At 35.2% G+C, this 26,650-nt stretch overlaps 1 protein-coding gene across 1 annotated transcript in view; it reads left to right on the forward strand.

Moving 5' to 3' along the window:
• Positions 1-26,100, forward strand: part of ERO1A (endoplasmic reticulum oxidoreductase 1 alpha) — a 43,340-nt gene extending 17,240 nt beyond the window's left edge. The window contains exons 4-15 of the mRNA XM_081113236.1: positions 2,500-2,538; positions 4,162-4,238; positions 4,351-4,424; positions 5,683-5,803; positions 7,805-7,851; positions 14,908-14,934; positions 15,064-15,156; positions 15,989-16,235; positions 16,923-16,992; positions 20,715-20,801; positions 20,891-21,024; positions 23,000-26,100. Of these exons, the coding sequence (XP_080969362.1) occupies positions 2,500-2,538; positions 4,162-4,238; positions 4,351-4,424; positions 5,683-5,803; positions 7,805-7,851; positions 14,908-14,934; positions 15,064-15,156; positions 15,989-16,235; positions 16,923-16,992; positions 20,715-20,801; positions 20,891-21,024; positions 23,000-23,060 (1,077 nt within the window). The 3' untranslated portion in view covers positions 23,061-26,100. The remainder of the gene's footprint in view (positions 1-2,499; positions 2,539-4,161; positions 4,239-4,350; positions 4,425-5,682; positions 5,804-7,804; positions 7,852-14,907; positions 14,935-15,063; positions 15,157-15,988; positions 16,236-16,922; positions 16,993-20,714; positions 20,802-20,890; positions 21,025-22,999) is intronic.
• The last annotated feature ends 550 nt before the right edge of the window (positions 26,101-26,650 follow it).

The following is a 26,650-nucleotide window of genomic DNA, read 5'->3' on the forward strand; positions in this document are numbered from 1 at the left end:
GACTGTCCAGGAGTTCAACCACTCGCTATGACGTGCGCTGACCACCGGGGGGGGGAGGGAGAGCAGAGCGAAAGAAGGCCCCAGCCAGCAGCTGGCAGCTGGGGGAAGGAAGGCCCTGATTGGCCCTGATTGCTGGCCAGGCCTAGGGACCCTACCTGTGCAAGAATTTTGTGAACCGGGCCTCCAGTTAGGTTATAATTATGCACATATCGGGGATGTGTGTGTGTGTGTGTGTGTGTGTTTGTAATGCCATGATTAGACCCAAGATTTTGGAAAGGTAACTGGCAGTGTTGTGAGGAGTGGGGAGGAAGATGAGAAAGGAGATGGAGGAAAAACTGGTAAAGGAATATCGCTTAGCAATGGAATGTAATTTGGTTCAGTAGTGAATATTTTTTGAGGGTCTACTGCGTGCCACAACCTGGACATGTAAGATGAGCTTTTACCATGAGGAGCTATGGTTTAGGAGGGGAGACAAACACAGAGTGACAGTTGCAATGCAAGTGTGATAGCCCAGTAGTAGATGTACTGAACATGTACACACCGTGGGAGCAGAGGGGAAGGCGGGGCAGAGGAGGGAGACATGAGAAACGCCACTGGAAGTGGCAGTGAGGCAATGAGCCGTTCATATTCCCCTTAGGACAAGCTGGGCTCAGTTCCAGCCGTTCCTAAAATAGGGCCCATTCTGTCAGAACCAAAGAGTGATTAGAGATCATTTCAAATACTTTGATACACTTGCTCCAGGCTGAATAATCAGCTTTCATGGCTACAATTTATACTGCACATGACTGATATTTTGACATCTATTCTACTTCAGTCTGCATCTTTAAAATAAGAACATTACATTATGAACACAATGTAGTTACCGCACCTAAAACACTTAAAAATTCTTTCTTAACCTGATGTACAAGGTTAAATACAGTTAACTCACCACTTTACATGGTCTGCTGCTGTTTTGTTAACACCTTTTTGGGCTAAACAGGGAATCAACATCAGTTTCCTTTTTCAGTTCAATTTGGACTTGGTTCAGGTTACACTCTGGGACCCAGTAGGAGATAGAAAAATAATAAAAGTTGAAACCCTCTTTCTCAAACATGGTCTTTAAAATGCATACCCTTTGATTCACACTCCTGATTCCAGAGAATATTTGAATGTGGCTGGTGGTCTCACCACAGAGGCTGGACCCTCGCTGTAAGCTGAAACACTGGTTACTTCCGTTACAGTGAATCAAAACATGGTTCTTTCTCCTCCATTACTGAGTGGCCCAGGCGAAAAAGAGTAACAACAGCCAGTGTTAAGAAATAAGCACTCCAGCGGTGAAGTCTTTTCGAGATCAATTTGGCAAATGTATCAAACACATTAAAAAGGTACATATCCGGGACCTAGCAATTCCACTAGGAATTTCACTGACTAAAATAATCAAACACATGTTCAAAGATGATTGTAAAGCAGTACTGAATTTTGTAGAGATGTCAATTCTGCTGAAATTGGCCTATAAAGTTGGCATGGTTTATTATATGAAAAAATTAGAAACCATCTAAATACCTGGGCATAGAAAAAGAACACATGTTGACCTAGTTCAGAGTCTGAAGGGTACATGATAAAGTGCATGTCTCTGTGTGGGTCCTCCCCTTTGAGCAAACTCTAATTCAGGGATATATTTAGCATCGGGCCTGCAATTTACAGAGTTCTCCCTTGTACCTCATTATCTGCACTCACAGCATCACTTTGATGATAGGCAGATAGGCCCTGTAGTTGGCAAGTGGCCAATGCTTGACTAAAAAATGGTTCTATTTTGCTCTGAAAAGAACGAAGCCTTCTTAAAACAAAACCAACCAACCAACCAACCAACCAAACAAACAAAAAAACAACAACACCACAAGCAATTCCAAGACTGGAACAAGAAATATACAAGATGAACTTGGAGTATCTTGTCATAACAGAAATAAAAAATGCTGTTAAAAATTACTGGGGTAGAGGGGGTGGGTGGGGAGAGATTAACGGGGGAATTTAGATGCATCTATGCATAGCCCATGGGCACACACAATAGTGTGGTGAAGGCCTGGGAGGGGCCAGTGCGGGGTGGAGGGGTTCAATGGGGAATAAAAGGGGACATCTGCAATACTTTCAACAATAAAGATAAATTAAACAACAACAACAAAAACAACTGGGGTAATATCAAAAGACACAGGTGCAAATATCAAGTAGGCATAAGTGCGTCCCCTAGTGGCCAAATGTGGACAATTTGAGCATCACATTGAATAATAAGTGACTATTTTTACATTTCCATGCTGAAATATATATCAGCAATCCATAGAATAATTTGTTGTTGAATTTTTATTTACTAACAGAAAATAATGTTATAACTGCCTTAACTGTTCTCAATTAAAAAACGTTAACTTCAATAATTTGTTTCATGATTTTTCTCATAAATCATGGAAATTTAAAATACTTTATCAGTAGGATAAATGTCATGTAAAAGCATTTTTTTTTCTTTTTCAGGATGAAGTTCCTGATGGAATTAAATCTGCAAGCTACAAGGTATGTATATATTGATTAATGTGTCCAATATCTTAACAAAGACTCATTTCCCCTACCAGCTACTACCCCACTTCTCTGCTCCCCTTCATAGTGAAACCCCATGAGAGTTATTTGTACTCAATGACTCCAGTTCTTTTGTTCAACCCTTTGTTATGCAAAGCATGAAAGAAAAATTAAAGTAGAGGAAACAAACCCACAACATGTACCCATCATAGAGCTTCAGCAGTTACCAATGTGTGGTTAATCTTGTTTCATCTGTACATCCCACCTTATTCTCCCAAGTACTTAAAACCAGTATCAGGTAAATCATTTTGTTTACAAATACTTTATATACATCCCTAAGATTAAAATATACTTAAAAACTATAACCACAGTTAGGCTTTGCATTTCTTTAGTTGTTTCATAAGTATCTTAATAGCTTGTTTGAAACAGGATTCAAATATATTTCATACATTGCATTTGGTTGATGTGTCTCTTATGTCTCTCTCTCTCTTTAAATAAATTTTTAATTTCATTATACTTTTAATTATTTTTATTTTTTAAAATATACTTTATTGACTTTTTACAGAGAGGAAGGGAGAGGGATAGAGAGTTAGAAACATCAATGAGAGAGAAGCATCGATTAGCTGCCTCCTGCATACCCCCTACTGGGGATGTGCCCACAACCAAGGTACATGCCCTTGACCGAAACCGAACTTGGGACCCTTCAGTCTGCAGGCTGACTCTCTATCCACTGATCCAAACCGGTCAGGGCCATAATACTTTTAGATTTATAGAAAAAATTATGAAGATAGTACAGAGTTTCCATGTACTCCACACTTAGTTTCCTCTGTGATTAACATCTTACATTTGTATGATACATTTATTACAATTAGTGAACCGATATTGATACATTATTACTATCTAAAGTCCACGTTTTATTCAGATTTCCTTGGTTTCCCCCTAATGTCCTTCTTGTGTTTCAGGATGACATCCAAGATAGCAAGTTACAGTTAGGGGTCATATCTCTTAGGTTCTTCTTTGCTGGGACTCATTCTCAGCCTTGCCTTGTTTTTGATAAGATACTTTTAAGGTGTACTAGTCAGGCATTTGTAGAATGTCCCCCAGTTGGGATTTGTCTCATGTTTTTCTCATGCTCAGAGTGGGGTTATGTTTTTGGGAGGAAGACCACAGAAGTAAAGTGCCATTTTCCTCATGTACATCACATAACGTCTTGTCACGTCACGTCACGTCATGTCAATATGACTTCTTTCTATTAAAGTTGACCTTTATCACCTGGTTGAGGTAGTTTTGTCAGCTTTCTCCACCATAGATTTATTCTTTCTCACCCTTTTCGTACTGTATTCTTTGGAAGGAAGTCACCACTATGCATAGCCCACATTTACGGAGTGCTTCATCTCCTTGAGGATATAAGTTGTCTGGAATTCTTCAGTATGAGAGACTTGTATCTTTCCCCTCTATTTACTTATTTATTACAGATTCTAAACTGATTTTGCTTATTTCAATCCCATGTTTTCTTGTTTACATACAGAGTGAAGTCATAGCCAATGTGTTAAAAAATTCTTTTTTAAACGTTTAAAATGCAGTAAAGTTGGATTCTATTTATTCCCCTTTTCATTTCAGTATTCTGAAGAAGGCAATAATCTCATTGAAGAATGTGAACAGGCTGAACGACTTGGAGCTGTGGATGAGTCTCTGAGGTTTGATTTTTTTTTTTTTTTTTTGCAGCAGCATTTTGTGTTTTGTCCCCCCCCCCCCCCAGGTGAAATGTTAACTTTAAAGAAAGAATAACACTGTTATCTTTTTTTGAAGTGAGGAAACGCAGAAGGCCGTTCTTCAGTGGACCAAGCATGATGATTCCTCAGACAACTTCTGTGAAGCTGATGGTAAAACCTTTTTTATAGTATGCATTTTGTTTAAGATTGCACCCAAGAAAAAAATAATTCTTTAAAAATGACTTTTATAAATTCATTTTCTGATGGTTTGGCATTTTCTCAAAAAGTAAACCTAGAGTTACCATATGACTTGACAATTCAACTCCTAAGCAAACACCTAAAAAGACTGACTACAGGGAAACATATTTTTACACCTATGTTTTTAGCAGCATTATTCACAATAACCAAGAGGTGGGAAAAGTTTCCATGAATGGATGAATGTACAGTATAAAGAAAGTGTAGTACCTACATACAATGAAATACTGTTTTTCCATAAAAAGAAATAAAGTTCTGATACATGCTACAGTGTGAATTAACGTTCAGAACATAATGCTAAATGAAATAATCCAGACAGAAAAGGGCAAGTATTGTATGATTCCATTTGTATGAAATATCTAGATTAGGTAACATCACATAGAGACAGAAAGTAGATTAGAGTTTACCAAGGGCTGGAGGGAAGGGAGGTGGGGAGTTATTGCTTAATGGTTATAGAGTTTCTGTTTGGGGTCATAGAAAAGGTCGGAAACAGTGATGGTGGTTGCACAACATTGTGTATGTAATACCACTGAGTTGTACACTTAACCATGTTTAAAATAGTAAATTTTATGTTATATATATTTTACCACAATAAAAACGTTTAAAAAGGAAACTCAGGCCCATGTGAGGTTTAGACGGCCCATGTGAGGCTGGGACAGCCCCGATGAGGCTGGGACGGCCCCTATGAGGCTGAGATGGCCCCTGTGAGACTGAGACGGCCCCTGGGAAGCTGAGAAAAATACCACATGAACTCACTCATTTATGGATAATAAGGACCATTATAGACTGATGAACAAAAATGGACACAGAGGCAGAGCAGCATTGAGCAGAATGTCAAACTACAGTGGGAACCCTGGGGAGGGTTGGGAGGGGGTAGGAGATCAACCGAAGGACTTATATGTGTGCATATGAGAATGACTAATGGACACAAGACACTGGGGGTGGGGAAGCCAGGGGAATGTCGGGGGGCGGGGGGGGGGGAAGGAAACATGTGTAATACTCTTTGTAATACTTTAAGAAATAAAGTATTTATCTTTCTCCTGAAAAGTTGTTTTTTAAGTCCCTGAGGTATTGACACATCTGTGATGCCTTAGAATCAATGGAATACTTCTATGCTAGCTTTTTAAAGGTAACTGTAAAGAAGAAAGTTTCAATAGAAACTTTTATTTTATAGACATACAGTCTCCTGATGCTGAGTACGTAGATTTGCTCCTTAATCCTGAGCGCTACACGGGTTACAAGGGACCAGATGCTTGGAGGATATGGAATGTCATCTATGAAGAAAACTGTTTTAAGTATGTGTCATTTCCATTTATAAATTTTTAGAAGATGTGGGGATTTCTCTTTGTAAGCAAACAAAATAATAATGATTTAAGTACAAATGAAATTTACTTTGTTAAAGGATGTATTGGGACATAGGAACATACTTATTCATGAAACCAGGTCTCCTCTGGGAAAACATGTAGACATGTTTCAACAAATATCTTTCTTGTTTAAAAGACTTAGAATAGTATTATACTTTTACGGGAGTGTTGTAGGCACTTAAAATGTTCCTTGAGTGGGGTCAGAGAGCCTCATTTTCTAGATGAGCTGACCTAGAGCCTGAGAGAGATTCACTTCATTTTCTAAAATCATATGGTTAGTGGCAGAGAATAGATCAGAATATATAACTCCTTATTCTCTTTTTGGTGACTTTTACTCCTCTTTTTGTACCTATAGTTATTTTACCCACTTCAAGGTTAAATTAATTTCACAGAATAATTATAATAACTAACACTTTTGAACACTCATTCTGTAGGCATTGTGCTAATAAGCATGTTACATAGATCTTCTCCTTCAGTCTTTCCAGTCACCCTGTGTTGTAGTCCTTACAGTTTAGAGAAGGAGAAACAGAAATTTGGAAAGCTGATTTTAAGTGGTTTGTCCACCGTCAAAGAACCCACTTTGTACTCTAAATCACTATAGTGGAAGCAGTCAATTGGATCACTGGGTGACTGAGACATACTTCAAGTTTACTCACTTCTAAGCTTCTAAGCTCTAAACAATGTGCTTATTGGTTTTTGGAAGTGTGTGTGTGTGTGTGTGTGTGTGTGTGTGTGTGTGTGTTATGCTATCTCAGAGATGAGGGGAAATTCTGGGAAAATCTTTGGAGTTTCCAGATATGGCAACAATGCATTTCACTTTTTATAAGTCAAATATGAACATAAGAGACCAGCAAGTGTACTTATACCCGTATACAATGTCAGACTGTTCCTTTTTTGACTTGAAGAATTTCTCCAGTTTGGGTAGTGGAGAGTTTTCGTTATTTACTTATTTTTGCCATATGTTTCATTTCAATTCTCTTGACTATTATTCAGAATGTTTATGTTTGGTTTACTGACTTACTTTAAAGGCTGTTGTTGTTTTTTTTAAAGTGAACTAAAATAGAGTCCAACTGAAGCACTTGTTAGATTTTGTATTAGTTTTATAGTTCTTTTCTAACTTATTACCACAATATTTCTAAAATATAAATGGTATGTTATATTTTATGCCATGTCTTGTTCCTCTTCTAGCTCTTTCCACTGTTTAGTATGAGATGCTAAATTGAGCATGTTAAAATATAACTACATGTTCTGTTCTCAAAATGTCCCAACTTGTACAAATTTGTAAAATTTAAATAATGGATGTTAAAACAATCCCTGCACTTCACAAAGTGATACCAATGAATATTCATTTTGAGATTTAAAAGCACTTTAGTGACATATTAACTCTCTTTTTTATCCTTATAAAAAAAACACACCTTTTGTTGAAATCATAACCAACTTGATGGCCACAGGGAAGACTGAGATGCCCAAGATTTCCTAAGTGGAAGATATTCTACCCACACTTTTTTTCTTTCTTATTTTAATGCTTGTGTTGGGTATTTACATTTTTTGTTTGTCTTTCAATTTGGATTGTACTTTGTGGCATATGCACATATGTGTATGTAATACATTTAAAAGCATTTTAGTGTACTCCAGGAGAAGAGCTTGAGTGGTATTTTTTTCTTCCTTTGTTTGAAGAGGTAATTAAGAAATGACATTCTGGCTGTTATAATGGGAAAAGATCAGAAACTATTATCATTAAAACAAATAACAACCACCTTCCCTTAAGTTGCTTCCCTTAAAGCAATTAGAGAAAACTAAATATTTTATAAGCTCAATAAAACAGTTTGGTTTTGGATATAGTCACTAAGAAACTTTCTGAGATAATTTTCATTTTTACTTAAGTAACATTATAGATGACATTTATATTTTATAACTTTATTTTGATTCCAGGCCACAGACAATTAAAAGACCTTTAAATCCTTTGGCTTCCAGTCAAGGTGAGTTATTTAATTGCATTGTTATATTCATCAGCCAATGAACTTTGGTTAGAGGAGGGGGAAGGCCTGAAAAGGGTTGGCAAGAGCACGTGAGGTGATATGCTAGTATTCCTTTTTTCCATAGAAGTTATACCTTATTCTTGCAGAGAAATTGGTGTTTGACATGCACTTCAGGAAGGAGTATTTTTGTAATGAAGTTCCTGGTATTAGACTACCATAGTATGCAGATTAAGTTATATGTTTATCCTATGCATTTTCACATAATGTGTGCTCAGTTTTTCTACTATTTTTACTCATTTTCTAGTTAAATGAGTGTCCAAAACCTTCTGCCTCACATCTTTCCCAACACTTGAAATTATTGGGAGTCTGATTTCAAATTCACAGGTCTTTGTAACTCATTAACGTTTTTCATTTTCTACTTACACTTAAGGTCTGGCCCACATGCTTCCTTTTCCACAAAGCTTTCGCTGGTCCTCCAAACTGGAAGTGGTCTCTTCTCCTTAGGAAGTGATCTTATGCCATGTCTTGTTCCTCTTCTAGCCCTTTCCACTGTTTAGCATTATTTGACTACTATTTACATATCTGTTGATCTACACTGTACTTTGGACACATTTATTGGTTTCATCTGTTAATCTAGAGCCTAGCACATCATAGAGTTTGTTAGATAATTGATGGATGAAAAGTGTCCTCACTTAATGGTCTTGTTCCTTCAACAAATGATTATCCACCATGTACTATATGCTACGCACTGTGTAGGTGCAGAAGGGATGCGAAACTGAAATTCACAAATCCTTCTCCAGTCTATAATAAGCAGTTATAATATCTATACCTATTCTCTGAATATGTGCTTACCGATGAAATCTTTGATGTACTTTTAGCAAATTTGGGAGGTTATTGTTTTAAAATTTATTCGAAAAGCTACTGATCTCATATAGTCCATAAATATACATTTCCTCCTTGAAAGCAATGGGTTGCATCATCCCCTAAATGCTGGCAGATTAGTCTTTCTTAGATTAGAAATGGAAGAACATCTTTAAACAAGGCTTTTGAGTTTACGGAGATACATATGGTAACTCAGTGGAAGGTATTGATTTAATATCAGATGAAATGCAAATTCCTAGACAAGAGGTGATCTTCAGTGTGCATTCATATTATGATCTGATAAATTAATTAACCACCTTCACTTATCTTAAAGATACATAGGAACAATTTAAATGTTTATCATTTCGGGAGTGGTTAAATGATTTATGGTATATTCACATAGCCATTATAAATGTTGATGAAATTTGTATTCATTTGCATCAATAGTGATCAATAACACATTGAGAAAAAACATTCTGATCAATAACACATTGAGAAAAAACATTCTGTATGGAAACATTACAGAAGTAGATATAATACATTTTTGTAAAAATATAATAGATAAATATCTATACACGAAAAAAGGACATTTACCAAGATGTAAATGGTATTTATCTTTGGGCAGAGAGAGTTTTGGATGATATTTTTTATTTTGTTTGTGTTCTCTTTTTAAAAAACACATATTTGCAATGAGCATATGTTACTTAATAATCAAACAGTGATAGCATTGAATGAAAGTGGGCAAATGAAGATAATTTTTCCGTAGTAAATGAGCAGCTGCATACCAACTGCTGAATTGTGCATAATTTGAGTCTTACAAATAGTCTCTAAAAATATTCCTGAATAGAGTAAAATTTTATAATGTCAGTCTGGAGGTTTCAAATCTGTAGCAGAAACAACATTATAGCTTTAGGATAAATAAATGTGGAGAAAGCCTCTGCCAGCCAAATAACCGTAAGTCCTTAAGGTATTCAAGAGCACTCTCAGGTGACAGATTAGGTTTTCCTCTCCTGTTAGCCCATATTAAATCTTATATGAGCTGCAACTACTCTTTATTGGGGCTCTTGGAGATGATGCCACTAATCTGGCATAATTCCTATCACCGATAAGAGTTGCAGCCAGGAGCATCTCATGGATTCTGCTTATGTAGATGAACTGATTGATGGGCTAAAACTAACCCTTATTAAAAGTCTTATTTTTATAGAAGTATAGTATTTTAAAAGGGGCATCTGGAAGGAGTTTATAATAACAAACACTTTGTTTTGTTTTTCAGGGAAAAGTGAAGGTAAGTAGACTCTCTTTATCATACATTACATATATGACTTTTCTTATAGATTCAGATGTTTATTTGGAAAATTTTTTCTTCTTCTCACTTCTGAGACTCAGAAGAGGTTAATTTTTATTTCTTTATTTAAAATTCTGGAGGCGAAAGCACAGGTTAAGGGAAAATGACTGCTTGTGTCTGGGATCAGGCAGTAGGGGCAGCAGGCATCAGCCTCTGATAATTCACTCCTACGTGTTCCACTGCACATGGAAGCTAGACAGGGAAACACCCTGTTACTCGTTGAACTCGAGGATCTGCTAGGACTGATACAGAAAGGTTCCAGGCATGATCAGTGTTGATTTGCTGGCGTCCAAGGTTTATGCTGACTCTTGGGTGTAGGTATCATTGCCGACTCTCTAATTCTAATGCTAAACTTTTTGACATATTGTAGGTTTACTTTGTCTTTTTCAGAATCCTTTTGCTTTATGAGCGAGATCAAAATGATTTTTGTTATTAAGGCCACGTGTTTAACAGTATGAAAAGACTAAGCTGTACTTAGCTTTAGTCCAGCTAGACAAAATGGCTAAATGTGAAGTATCACTTCCCTCTCCCTCAGAAGTTTATGAACATTATTTTTATGAATTGCTTTTGCATTATGTCTAAAAAAGTAATATTAATGTCTTACAACATTGCTATTTTATTATTGTACATTAGAAGTAATGCTGAATCAGGCCCAGCCAGCGTGGCTCAATGTGACCCATGAGCTAGGAGGTCATGGTTCAATTCCTGGTCAGGGCACATGCCTGGGTTGCAGGCTCATTTCCCAGTAGGGGGCGTTGAGGATGCAGCTGATCCATAATTCTCTCTCATCATTGATGTTTCTATCTCTCCCTCTTCCTTCCTCTCTCTAAAATCAATAAAAAACAAAAATAAAAAATAATTCTAAATCATACTCTACTGTTTGGAAGAGAAATTTCTTTAGCAGTGATATTATTTTTCCAAGGAGCCTCATATTTTGTTACTGTTAGTGTTGAGCCTATAATTTTCAGTTTTGAGTAACTTTATTCTGCCTTGGGTGTTCCTAGTTCTATGCTGTATTCCACCTACACCAGGAAAGGCTATTTTGTTGGTTTTTTTTCCCAGTACTATTTGAATATCTCAACCTGCTTCTCATCAGAGAAAAGATTGTTAATCTGTGGAGGCTCTGCTTAGAGAAAATATCTTTTTTATGACTGTATTTGTATGTATTCATTTTGGTCAGATCTGAAAAAGTTACCTCTGAAAGCTGTCAGATTAGGTGATTATCTAACTGGATTACAGTCAGGTCAAGCTGAGAATAACTACATCAGGATTATAAAACTGAACTGAAAATTTCATCAGAAGGCTAGGTCCCAAACAGTATTACACTCTTGCTCCTCCCTGCCCCATTCACAGTCCAAAATTTGAAAAAAAAAAACACACAAAAAAACTAAAGGTTTTTATAAGAAAACACAGCACTTGTAATCCCACAACTCCAAAATCACTGATAATGATAATGGCTAAGTCGACATGCAATTTTCTTCTAAGAAATTTATAAATATGATTTCATTTAACCCTTTCAACAACCTTAGAGGTATTTAATATATATATATATTTATTATTTCAGAGAGGAAGGGATAGGGAGATAGAAACATCAGTGATGAGAGAGAATCATTGATTGGCTGCCTCCTGCATGCCCCCAATGGGGGATCAGGCCCGCAACCTGGGCATATGCATATGCTCTGATGGGGAATCAAATTGTGACCTCCTGGTTCTTAAGTCGACGCTCAACCACTAAGCCAGGTCGGCTGTGCTAGGAGGTATTACAAGGAAAATGAGTCCCAGAGCCATTTAGCAGCTCAGCTAAAATCATATGACTTGTAAGTAGCAGACTTTGGATTCCAAGCAGGCAGTTTGGCTCCAGGATCCATGCTCTTAGTTACTATCTCATACTGCTTCTCTGTTAACATTTTGATAATAATGATTGTTTATATATGTATACTTTAATAATAGATATATTATAGTTTTGTGTATTATTATTTCCATTTTAATAATAGATATATTATAGTTTTATATATAACTAGAGGCCTGATGCACAAAGATTCATGCAAGAATAGGCCTTCCTTCCCTCCGGCACTCAGGACCCAGGCTGCTTCGCTCCGGCTGGCCATAGCCACCCACCAGGACCTGGGCTGCTTTGCTCCTGCCACTGCCAGGCATTTGGGACTGGAGTTGCGTCGCTCCGGCCGCTGCCACCACCCACCGGGGGCATGCTCCGAGCCATGCCTTGGCCTCTCGGAGCATGCCCCCCTACCCCTGGTGTGTGTCCACTGAGGCTGGGGGCGGCACGAAGTCCTCTCCCTCCCATCTGTGCACGCAGCTCCTTCTGAGCGGTCGTGATGCAGCCTATTCCTGAACCGGTTGTGATGCTCGGCTAATTTGCTTATTACTGCTTTATATATATATATAGATTATTCCCATGCCTACTCGCTTCCTTAACCTATGTCTTAGCTCAGGCTCCTTTGACAAAAGACCATAGACTGGGAGGCTTAAACCAAAGACACTTACTTTCTCACAGTTCTGGAGGCTGGGAAGTCCTATGAAGGTGCCAGCAGATTTGGTGTCTGGGAGGGCTCTCTTCCTGACTTGCAGATAGCCAGCCTTCTTGCTGTATTCTCACATGGCAGAGAAAGAGAGAGTTTGGGTCTCTTCCTCTTCTTATAAAGACTCTAATTCCATCAGGGGGATCCCACCCTCATTACCTCAACTGACCCAATTACCTCCCAAAGGCCCCACCTTCAAATACCCTCACGGGGGCTTCCATATAATTTTAGGGGGTATGCAAACATTTATCTCTAACCGCCTAGATTTCTAGAAATGGCTTTACTGGATCAAAGGTTATGGCATTTTTAGGCTGTTGATACATAGGATGAGATTGCATTTTGTCATGGAAAGGATGTGCTAATTTATACCCCTTCCAATCACTGTGCCAGCTGATTTTACCCCTCCATTGTCAGCATTAAATATTATATTTTTATCTTTACTGTTAACAGTGGTATCTCTATAGTTTTAATTTGTATTTTTTTATTACTTATGAGACTGAGCAATTTTTGTCTATTACCATTTGTATTAATTCATTGTGAATTCTCTGTTCATATTATTTGCCCATCTGTAATGGGCACTTTAGCATTTTTATTCAGTTTATGAGCTTTTTATATTTTTAGGATATTATCCCTTTGTTGAATTTGAAACATCCATCCATTTTATACACTTTGTTGTTTGTATTTTGTTTTTATTTGTGAAGTTTTCCAATAGACATTTTAAGTTTTCAAGTAGTCTGATTTATTCTTTTTGTCATTTCTTCCATTACTTTTATGCTTGCTTGGTTCATTTTTAATATTACTATAAGCAACTTTATTTTATTTTTAAAAAAATATATATTTTATTGATTTTTTACAGAGAGGAAGGGAGAGGGATAGAGAGTTAGAAACATTGATGAGAGAGAAACATCGATTCAACTGCCTCCTACACACTCCCTACTGGGGATGTGCTTGCAACCAAGGTACATGCCCTTGACCGGGATCGAACCTGAGACCCTTCAGTCCACAGGCTGACGCTCTGTCCACTGAGCCAAACCGGTTAGGGCTATTATAAGCAATTGTAGTCAAAGAACAATATAGTACAATGTTTGCTATATCTAGTAAATGCATACTTAGAATCTTTACATAGTTATAATTATTTATGTCCTTTAATATATTATTTTAGATAAATATTTTCATGTTACACATTCTTGTCATTTTATTTAAAACATTTTTAAATAAAATATATTTTTATTGCTTTTTTAAATTTTAATTTAATTTAATTTAATTTAATTTAATTTAATTTATTTTTAAGAGAGAGAGAGACAAGAAGGGAGAGGGAAACATCAATCGATTGCCTCCGGTACATACCCCGCCTGGGGACCATTATTGTCATTTTAATACTTTTATATTATTCTACCATGTTAACTAGTTATATAGTATTCTGTCTTGTTAAATTAGGCATCATTGTTCATTTTAATTATTTCAGGTTTTAATATATATAGCATAATCATCTTTCTAAAAATTATAGCCCCTCTCCATTTTGAGTTATTTCTTTTTTAAAAAATATATTTTTATTGATTTCAGAGAGGAAGGGAGAAGGAGAGAGAGATAGAAACATCAATGATGAGAGAGAATCATTGATCGGCTGCCTCCTGCACGGCCCATAGTGTGGATCCGGGCATGTCCCTGACTGGGAATTGAACCTTGACCTCCTAGTTCATAGGACAACGCTTAATTACTGAGCCATGCTGTCTGGGCATTGAATGATTTCTTTAGAACATAATTCTAAAAGCAGAATTACTAGGTCTAAGTATATTAACGGTGATCTTATTAGGTCACAGAATATAAGTGATGTTTAGTTTCTGTAACTTTGATTTGCTCTTTTGAAATGTTGGATGGTATATAATACTCTGAGTTATATACACTTCCAATTCTACTTTATAATTTTTATTTACTTTTCAAATTTAAAAAAACCTATAATGAGTTCTTAGTTTTCATAGTATGAACTGTTATCAAGGCTAAGTATTTTTCCATGTATTGACTTAACATTTAAATTCTGCTTTGACTTTCTGTAAAACACTTTATCTAGAAAGTTATTAGCCTGAGCTACTTAATGCTAAAGGCTTCCAAAGACTGAGCAGGAGAGTGGTACTTAACTGACCCCATACCAAGACATCTCTCCTTCCTTTGGAGAAATTGCAAATAAAATTTGGACCTTTTGTCAAACAATCTTTAAATCACTGTTTGGCACACATTTGCTATATTTTTAAACTTTTGAAAAACTTACCTTTTGGCATTTTTGTAATCTTGTGACTTTTCTTTTAATTTCAGAGAACACATTTTACAGCTGGCTAGAAGGTAATTGAAAACTTTTCAACAAATTTAAATGATTTTTTCCCCCTCATTTTTAAAAAGACACATGAAGTTAATTTCATAACCTTACAAGTTTCACATATGAAATGTCTATTTCCAAATTCCCTTTTTCAGGTCTCTGTGTAGAAAAAAGAGCCTTCTACAGACTGATATCTGGCCTGCATGCAAGCATTAATGTGCACTTGAGCGCACGGTATCTTCTACAAGGTATGTGATGTTTACTTTCATTCCCTTTACCACACTTTTTTTCAGGTATTCCTAACATTTTCTTGGTATTTACCTGAATGGAACACTATTAACCTTATTGAGTATTAGGCAGGAAAAGTTCATTCTTAAATGGTAGTAATCAGGAATACAGGAACTGTAGTTACTATAAGGAAAAGTTCAGCATTATCTTAGCTCTTTACCTTCTTTTAAGAAGCTGCTCAAAACTTTACACATCTCTCTGGAGATGCTCTTCTGTTGTGAGAACTGAAACAGCACAGATTGTTATTCTTTAGATATTACTGTATCAGAACTCATTTATCTGTGTGCCAGCATCAGGCCTGAAGTTTAATGGGTAAAAGCATTTTCTGTTGCTCTTTAGCCTTTAAGAATGCTCTTCAAAATGAGACCATGATTGATTTTCATGAGTAATATATTTCTTCTGGAACTAAAGTAATTTTTACATTTTAGAAATAAACTCTAGTAACCTGAAGGCTTCAAACTCATTAGTAATACTGGATAGTCATTTTTAATTGTGTCTTTTGGTCTTATGAATACATTTATATTCAGAAACTTGATTTTTATTGAACTTGGTTTCTCAGTAAAACATTTAATTTATTTTCCTTTTATGCATGTGTTCTAGAAGATAAAATATTGATATAGAACTAATAAAGGCTAAGTTATGAAAAGTTTTCATGGTTATATTATTATATATTTTAATATATAAAATTAAATTAATTTCTATAGCTATAAACAACCTAATGTAATTTTATCTAATTAAGCCTACTTAATTTTAAAATTAAATTTTTAATATTTAATTCTTTTGTCTTCTTAGATACCTGGTTAGAACAGATATGGGGACACAACGTAACAGAATTTCAGCAGCGGTTTGATGGAATTTTGACTGAGGGAGAAGGTCCAAGAAGACTTAAGAATTTGTATTTTCTCTACTTAATAGAATTAAAGGCTTTATCTAAAGTGGTACCATTCTTTGAGCGCCCAGATTTTCAACTCTTCACTGGGAATAAAGTTCAGGATGCAGATAACAAAATGTTACTTCTGGAAATACTTCATGAAATCAAGTAAATGATATATTTACACTTATATGTATATATTTTAAAATATATTTTTATTGATTTTAGAGAGAAAGGGAGGAGAGAAAGATCAATGAAGAGAGAGAATCATTGATCGGCGGCCTCCTGCACGCTCCCCACTAGGGATCTAGGCTGCAACCTGGGCATGTGCCCTGACAGGGAATCAAACCGTGACCTCCTGGTTCATAGGTTGATGTTCAGCTGCTGAGCTATGCCGGCCAGGATACACATATACTAATAGAAGAGTGACAAGTGGTATCCAAAATTAAATTCTTATATATGCAATATAGAGAAAGAAAAACTACTTAAAAAATAATTAACAGCAAATTTTGCTCATAGGCCTTTATAATTGATTTATGTTTTTGTTTTAACCTGGGTACTAAAAAGCATATATTTTTAATTTTAAGAGCTATTCTTTTAGTAATTAGATACCTGCATTATTTTCACATTTAATTGAATAGGTTGGATTTGGGGCCAAACTTCAATTATATTTTGCAGTTAGCTTTTAGATTTAAGGGTAAGAATTTGCTTGGGGGCATCAGAGTGTTCCTTTTACTCTATTTTCTACTCTATTTTAATTATATGATTCATCACTGACCAGCAAAATATCTTTTTAGCAGACCTTTTAATATTTTCTAAAATATAAAAATGAATATTCTCTGTTTTAAAATGCAGGTCATTTCCTTTGCATTTTGATGAGAATTCGTTTTTTGCTGGGGATAAAAAAGAAGCAAACAAACTAAAGGTAATTATTTTATACTTTAACTTAATTTTTAGATACAAACTCTTAGGCAGGAATGAATATAAACCCATGTTTTTATCCTTAACAATAAGTATTGATATACATCCTGAAATTAGAAGAAAAATCAGAGTCCTAATGTTTCTTTTCCTCAAAAAAAGGAAGCCCAAAAAGCAGGTCCAACTTATGATTTAGTTTGTGTTGTGTTAAAAATAACAACGGAAATCTGTGGGTTCCATACTGATGGGCTCATGTAATAAAGAGAGGTTATAAATGAAAGAAGCAGGATCTCTAGAGCATGAGTGGAAGTTATAGTCTGTCTTTGGTTAGAGAGAATTCTGAAAATGGTTTTGGTTAAATTAAAGGATTCCTTTAGGGGAAGAGGCACAATGTTGTTTTGTGATTCATCTTATTCAATGGGAATGAAAGGCATTTAGGAATGCCAGCAGATAGCTGTGGCTAGAACAGAAGACCTGATACCCCACAAAATGGGATATTTTTGCCTTGCCTCTTCTTGTTTATTGATGTGTGTGTGTGTGTGTGTGTGTGTGTATAAATTTTTAATTACAGATGACATACAGTATTATATTAGTTTAGGTGTACAATTTGCCTTGCCTTTTAAAGAGTTATAACCTCAGGCAAGACCATCTTTGTGTCTATTTGCATCAAAATATGACAAATATAAAATAGTACTAGGAAGATTTATTAAATGCTTACTGTGTGGAAGGCATGATTTTTGTCATTAAAGGGAGAGACAGCTCCTATCCTCAGGGGATTTCTAGCACATCTGGGGACTCAAGTAAAATTATACTACTGTTCTTTGTCACAAAGGTATGTGTAAGTAAGGTGGGTGGCCTTCAGGAACATTGAGCTGATTTCATCAGAATATTTTTAACAGTCTTCCTCTGTTTCTTGTTCTTTGCTTCTTACTGTAAGGAAAGAACCTGATTTTATGCCATTTGCAAGCAAAATCCTTTTTGCAGTCAGTTTTGTGCTGTTAGATAAGTTATTTTTTACCTCCCATCTACCTCCTACTTAAAGCATTCTTGCTAGAAATACATACTTCACTGCTTATATAACCTCCCAAACAGCTTCCAGGAACTTAGAAATGAGGGGGAAGATGCTGTAATAAGATCCGCCCCCTCCATACTAGTTTCAGTATCTTCCTTATTTTTAGGTTACTTGCTGGTTTATTGTAGAGTTTTTCGGCATTCACTCTTTTTTAGATTGCGTAGATTAGAAATATTTCTCACAATGTTTTAATTTTATCAGAACGAAAACCCTCAAGTTTGATGTCCTGTGGCATTTAACAGATAACTTTTCAAAATCCTTTTACAAGAAAGGAGTAAAAAAAAACACAAGAAAATTTGTTAATATTGGAGATTTACTTTCTTAAAATAGTAGTTTATGGTGAATATCATGGATTTGAACAGTCACACAGGTTCATTTAAAAATCTTATCTTTTCTCCTTTATGCTCTATCAGTGTTTGGTTAGAAATAGAAGACTTGCATGAGAGAGGAGTGTTTAGTGTTCAGTTCAAACTAGAATACGATTTTACTTGAAGGCTTAAAAACATTTGAGAATTGGATGAGAATTGTTTTTTGGTCAATTGGTTTCATGGAATATAAGTCACAGTATATAACCACAGCATGTTTGATTATTCTACCCCCTGGTTATACTTTTAATTGTTGATCTAAAAATTGGACACAAACAGGGGAATTTGTAAGTGACTTAGGTTCTGGTTATTTTTTGGATCATAAGTTTTTCTCATCTGAGATAACTTTGGAATATATGGAGGATATTGGACATTGATTGCTTTTTGTGGAAATCTCAAGGATTTTCTCCTGTTCTGAGTTAGTTAATTTCTGGCTTATTAATTTGGTTCTAGCATATTAAGTTCACTTAAGCGCTGTGCTTGGTTTTAATTTTGCAGTGTTAGAAACTTACCCTCTCTGTATGTGCCATACAAAGATTTACTTAAGAGCTGCCTTACATTCAAGTATTTGAATTTACATGGATTCAAATACCGAATTTACACAGTGTCTACAAAAGCAAGCACAATCTTTTATAACAAAGGTTTCCATCCTTTGCAAGTATGAAAGTCAAAAACTTTCAAGGCCTTTACTCACTTTAAATTAGTAACATTTTAAAGTAAAAGTTGTGTTTTATTGATCATAACATTTTTATCCATTTGGAAATTTATAGTGCATAACAGGGAGCTATTCATTCAGTCTCTATACAATACTTGTCTATAAATGGATTTTGTAGGCCCTTGTAACAACTATTAAGTCTCCCAGAGGTCAACACCTCATAGGATAGGCACATCTACTTTAGAGTAATTTTACTGCTCCGTTATTAGTGTTAAAAGTATGATTTCCCTGTAATTCAAAGTTGAAACATAAGTTTAAAGAAAACCTCATATCAAATCACCAAAACCTTAAGAGTAATATGAGTAATATTACTGGGTACATATTTTTAAAAAGTAGATTTTAAGTTAGGATTCTGAGCTCAGCCCAAAAGATACAGAAACACAAGATATAAGTATTGCTAACATATGGTAAACATTAATAGTAATAATGTGGGCTTTGTATGAACACAAAATTTGTATTAAAAAAGATACAAGCTCTGGGATCCTATTAAAGATCTTTTACATGTTACAGCTGTTTCAGAGCCTCAAGCTGAATGAAACATCTGGGGAAAGACTGAATTGAGTAAATTAGAGTGAATTGAAGTCTGCTTTGAATAGCGGGTTCCAATCTTTACTGATTTATTCCCAGTTTTAGATCTTTGGTCCTGTTCTCTTCTGGTTGAGCCCAGTGTGTGGTTATTGAAAAAAAGAGAAGAACACTATATGCTCCCCAAATTATAGGTCAGTTGGTACACTGGATGTTTCATCTGAAATGTATGTCAGGTTTCCTGCTTATAATACTGTAAGCTGATTCTAGTATCAGTCCAGGATAGAGGGAGTCCCGTCGAGGATCAATTGATAATTCTTACCTTTGGAGTAAATGAAGATGTGTTCTTGGCTTCCCTTCTCTTCTCCTTATTAGTTAAGGACATCTATTACTTTTGGATGAGCTAGATGTCTGTTGCCCTATTATAAACAATATAGTACCCTGATGTTCAAAGACATACACACATTTATTAAAAGTAGAAAAACAAAAAATTCAGTTCGGCTGGTGTAGCTCAGTCGTTGAGCATTGACCTATGAAGCAGGAGATCATAGTTCGATTCATGGTCAGGGCATATGCCGGGTTGCTGGCTTGATCCCCAGTGTGGGTTGTGCAGGAGGCAGCCGATCAGTGATTCTCTCTCATCATTGATGTTTCTATCTCTCTTTTTCTCTCCCTTCCTCTCTGAAATCAATAACAAATATATATATTTTTTAATTCAGAATGTTCAATTTTACTTGTAATGGTTTCTTTATAAAACTTGGTAAAGGGTACATGGATGTTCACTATATTCTGTATATTTTTGAATAATAATAATAATAATAATATCTGATTTTTCTCACCTACTATGATTTTTTAACTACCATGAAGCCAAAGATTTTTATTTTTTTCTCTTCCATCTCTTTCTTTTTTTTTTGGTAAATGACGCCATCCAACCCTTGTTTCCCCCTTTGACATAGTTAATAATCACATACAACAGAATACCTCACAGGCATTCAGAAAATAGTATTTGACTATATACTGCAGCTTAATATAATTTTGTTACTTGTTCTTAGGAGGAATTTCGACTGCATTTTAGAAATATTTCAAGAATCATGGATTGTGTTGGTTGTTTTAAATGTAGACTGTGGGGAAAGCTTCAGGTAAGCAAATCTATCTCAATCCTATTTTTCATTTATTCTTTGCACAAAGCATTTTCTGATATTTTCCTTTTTTCTTATTTCTATTATAGACTCAGGGTTTGGGTACTGCTCTGAAGATCTTGTTTTCTGAGAAACTGATAGCAAATATGCCAGAAAGTGGGCCCAGTTACGAATTCCAACTCACCAGACAAGAAATAGTATCATTATTTAATGCATTTGGAAGGTTAGTTTAAATGTATTAAAATTGTTTCTGCTATCAAGTAAGTCTAATGCAACATATATGCTCTCAGATAAAACTGGGTAAGGAATATCCTTTAGAGTGAAATTATCTCATTATGGAATTCTAGGATCTTATGATACCTTAAGTATGTAGATACAAACAATCATTACGTGATATTCTTTATTTTTATCTGTTGACTTTTATAGTCATGATTAGTTTACTGATTGGACCTCAAAATTCATCTTACTGAATTTGTATATTTTTTAATTATTTTTATTATTTTTGTTGTTAACCCTCACCCAAGGATATATTTCCATTGATTTTTTTTAGAGAGTTGAAGGGAGAGACGGGGAAAGGGAGAGAGAAAAACATCAATCTGAGAGGGAAACGTTGACTTGTTGCTACACTTGCTCATTTGGACTGGGGCTGGGGATTGAACCTGCAACCCAGGTACATGCCCTTGACAGGGAATTGAACCTTCGACACTCCAGTCTGTGGGCTGACGCATTAACCCCTGAACCACATGGTCTAGGGCTCCAATTATTTAAAAGTAGTTTCTTGTGCTGCCCAAATATCTTTTTAATATATATTTTTTATTGATTTCAGAGAGGAAGGGAGAGGAAGAGAGAAATAGAAACATGTGATGAGAGAATCATTGATTGGCTGCCTCTACATGCCCCCTACTGGGGATTGAGCCTGCAACCCAGGCATGTGCCCTTGACTGGAATCGAACCCTGGGCCCTTCAGTCCATAGGCCGGTGCTCTATCCACTGAACCAAACCAGCTAGGACCCAAATATTTTCTAAAGGTCCTGGAAAAACTCATGTTTTGTATAGGTGTAGATGTAAAATTTCTTTGTAAATTCACCCCTATGTAAAAAGGTTAATAATTCTTTAAAAATAATTTAATTTCATAAAAATGATTGGAAGATAAATTTGAAATAAGGCACTTACATTATTAAATTTAAGTATATCTGTACTTCTTTCTGGCCTCTCATATATAAAGATGCAGAGATTTGGAAAAACTAATATTTTCTAAGGACTAACAGTTATGATTTAATATTTTGGGTTTGAAATAATTGACCTCCAAAATTATTTTTTGTTGTTATTAATCCTCACCCGAAGGTATTTTTACATTGATTTTTAGGGAGAGTGGAAGAGAGAGGGAAAGACAGAAACATTGATGTGAGAGAAACACATCAATTAGTTGCCTCCTGCATGAGCCCTGACCAGGGCTCGGGTAGGGGAAGAGCCTGCAACCAAGTTATGTGCCTTTGATGGGGAATCAAACCCGGGACCCTTTGATCCATAGGCCAATGCTCTATCCAATAAGCCAAACTGGCTCAGGCCAAAATTATTGTTTAGTACCCAGAAGCTTGACAGTTATATTTCATTGAGTACTCTGCTCCTTCTTTCATGGTGGTGAGCAGAGCTAAACTGCACTTGAAGTAATGAACAAACTTTACTTTTTATAAAAATTAGTAAGAACAATTTGATCACATGTTTACTATTCTTACTCTTTAAAGTCCAAAAGCTTTGGTTCTTTGTATATTTACTAAATATGATGATTAGTTTTCAGCACTTGTAGACTTATGCATATTTAAAATGCATATTTTAATGATCTACTTATATGTATGTACTTTAAATACTAAGCATATGAATATACTTATGATTACTTAAAATAATGAGTATTTTAATATTTTTGTACTTTGTAATTCTATAATTTAAAACTTTAATAATAAGTTATGAATACTTAAATATAACAAATTTCTGGGCAATACTATCTTAGTTTTACCACATCAAGTTAAGAACTAAAGTACATCAAAATAGATTAAATGATTTATGTACCTTTAAATTTGTTGAAATAAATTACTTAAAAAATTTTTTTCTGTGCTCGATAAGTGCAAAGTGAATAACTTTCAGAGAAAAGTTACCTAAGATAATTTCTGAGTGGAAAAAAAAAAATTTGTTTGTTACAGAATTTCTACAAGTGTGAAAGAATTAGAAAACTTCAGGAACTTGTTGCAAAATGTTCGTTAAAGAAAATGAGTTGAGATGTGCCTGTTCTGGACAATGGAGGTCAAAGAGTGGAATTTCATTCAAAGGCATAACAATGACAGTCTTAAGGCAAATATTTTATAAAGCTGCTTTTGTAAAAGGAGAATTATATTATTTTAAGTAAACATTTTTAAAAATTGTATTAAGTCTATGTATAATATTGTGAATAAAAGATACTTTGGTAATGTGGTACACATTTTAGAGTTTAATATTGAATAAATCAGGATTATTAAATTCATCTATGTTAGCAGTACCTGATGTTGTAAGTCTCTCAAACCAGAATTTTGTGTAAGATGTAATATAAATAAAACTATGGCCAATGTGACAAGTGTTTAATAGAAAAATACTAAGGAGGCTCATGAATAACCCATAATTAACAGCCTAAAAGTTTTCAATACATTTGGACTTAACTGATTTAGTAAATAAAAATACAGAATGCCCAGTTATATTTGAGTTTCAGATAAACAAAAATTTTTAAAAATGTAAGTATGTTGCATGCAATATTTGGGACATACTTAAAAACAAAAAAATTATTCCTTATTTAAAATTCAAATTTAACTGGTTAGCTTTGTGTTTTATCTGGCAACTCCAAAATATATTGATATGAAAAAAAATGTCACTTTTAGAATTATGTTACTATTTTGATTGGCTTGGTTTTGTTTGTTGAAAGATACAATCAGAACTAAATGGTATAGGGGATTTCTATGCATTGTGAAAAGTTGAAAAGATTTATACATTTATTCTCATAATACTTTACCTAATATTGAATAAATTTAGGAGAAATCTTTTATTTTTATATAATTTCAAATTTACAGGAAAGTTTCTAGGATAGTACAAAGAACTTTTATCCAGATTCATTGATTGTTAATATTTGCTTTATCTTTCTTGCTCTCTCTATATACACATACTATTTTTAACTCAATCATTTGAAAGTCAGTGACAGGCCCTTTGAACCCTACATACCTTAGTTTGTAATACTGAGTAATTTATTTAAAATGATTTTTTTCAGGAAAAAAAAAATCTGGAACTGTAATGTGATAAGCCTTAGAATAAGGAATCATTTTGAGTTTGTTTTGTCGCCCTTTTAATGTTTGATCTGTAAACTCACAGGGATGTCATTTAATTTATTTTTTGGTATTCATTTCCTTTTTCTCCTTAAAAACTGAACTTTTGGAGGTTTTATTAGTGAAAGCTCTTCAATGATAAAAATTTTTGAAGGGGTTTGGGAATTTATATCACATGGTGATTATAGAGAAAAAAGAAACTATACCTCAAAATTATGTGCCTCTTTATATGTCACATTATTAATGAAGTAGGGTTTATTTATATAATGGTTTAGAAATGTCATTTTACACTGCTGTATTCTTTTTCTTCTCTGTGTCCCTAAGACCTGGTGTAGTGTTAAACACATAGTGGGTATCCAATAAATATTTGTTGAATGAATGTATGAATATATACTCTGTATATTTTAAATGAATAATTTCAGAGCTAAGTTTAACAATATGTTGTATTTCCCTTTTTCCCCTTCATTTGAATAGGGTAGAAAAAGAAAGACATTAACTTACTAGTTAAATCAATATTCTTGGAGACTCAAAGGACTATGAAATAATTACCATATATAAAAGTTTAAGGACATTTGTAGTGCTCTGAAAATGTGGTAGGTGGATTTAAATGGTAATTTGCCTGTATACCTCTCTCATGCCCCTGCCCTTTTTTAACAGCCAACATTTTTTTGAAATAAATTCCTATCTTCACTTTGTCACCTTCCACTTGCTCTTTAACTAAAATCGGGCTTTTGGCTCTGTAGTTCTTAACAATTTCTTCCTTTGAAGTCTAAACTCCCAGTTCTAAATCCACAGTTCAGGTCAAAAGGCATTTCTTATTTGACTTTATTTTTTATGCATTTGACATTGTTGACAACCCCTTCTTCAAAAATCCCCTTCTAAACCTCTGATTTCCTTATATTTCACTTAATCCTGGATGCCTTTCTTTTACCTGATTTAATTTATACTCCTCAGGCTCTCATTCTTGCTCTCTTAATCACCACCACTTCTTACTTTTGGGTAATTCCAATTCAGTGATTTCTAAATCCTTATCTTTAGCTCACACTTCTCCATCTGTCTACGACATATCTTTACTTGGTTGTCTTAAAGCATTCATTCTCCCCCAAGCCTACTCTTATACCTATGTTCCTTACTCTGGTTAAATTCAGAACCATTATCATCTAAATTCTCTAGGCTCACTCCTTTCCTCCATCTTACCCCTATCCAGTCAGTGTCTAAGTGCTAGGGATTTTATCTCCATATCTCTGATACATCACTGTCTTTTCATTTTAATTGATTGTTCTTACCTAAAGTACTACACTAACCTGTCTTATACCCAGCCTGTTTTTTCTGTTTTGTTCCACGATGCTACTAGAGTGGGTTTTCTAGAAGCACTCTAACAAGGTTCTCTGATGTGTGTTTCCCAGTCCCACATCCCCCACCACCCACATTTTGATAAAATGGACTTAGAGTTCTTCAAATGCACCATGGTCAGTCCCCTACACCTTGGTTCATGCTGTTCTCTTTGCATCAATTTGCCCTAGCTATCCTTCCCCACCTGGAAAATTTCTGTCCCCCTGCAGTCCCCCATAAAGCATCACCTCTGTGAAATCTCTCGTTTCATCCCAGGAGGACCATAACTAACTTCTTTTATTTGTGTTACCACTGTAATTACAACCTACCTCTATTGTGGCACTTATTGTACTGTATTATTTTTGTTTTTTAAAGCCTCCTCTACTAGAATGTGAGCTCCTTAAGGGCAGGAAAAGGAACTTGATCCATTTTTGCATCTCTATAGCATAGTTTTTGGCATATGAACACTTAATAAATGAATGTTTGTTGAATAAATTGCTTTTAAAATAATAACTTTATTCTACTAGAGGTCATATTTTCACTCCAAATGTTCTTCACAGCAACAGTCAGTGGATTCCCAAAGATCTGTGAACTTTAGGGGAGTCAATAAAGGTCCTGAAATTGTATTCAAAATTTGGTGTGGTTTTGGTGGACTATGAAAACGGTCAATTATGGAAAAAATAGTAAGACCTCTTCTTTCAGGGGAAAAGGTAACATCATTGAGGAATTTTTTAATAATCAAAGAATAACTGCCCAAGATTATGGGCTAAATTTATCCCTATCCTATCTAATAATAGACAAACATGGTAATTAACTGTAACTTTGCTACCCTTCCCAATGGCTAATCAGGGTGATGTGCAAATTAACTGCCAGCAAAGATGGCGGCTGGCAGCCAGGCAGCTGAAGCGAACAGGAAGCTTGCTTGCTCCAGTGATGGAGGAAGCCAAGGTTTCCCGCCTGCTGCTGCCGGCCTCTGAGCTGCACTCTAAGAAACAATGTTGCAATTATAGAAGCTAAACAAACCCAGAAACCTGCTTTCAGCCGTCAGAGCTGGAGCAAGCAGGACCACAACAATGTTGCAATTATAGAAGCCAAACAAACCCTAGATTCCTACTTTCAGCAGCTGAGGTCTCAGAGCTGGAGCCGAGGCTCAGAGCTAAAGCCGGCTCTCAGTTC

This window comes from Myotis nattereri, assembly GCF_964212035.1.
Source record: "Myotis nattereri genome assembly, chromosome: 1".
Taxonomy (NCBI): Eukaryota; Metazoa; Chordata; class Mammalia; order Chiroptera; family Vespertilionidae; genus Myotis; species Myotis nattereri.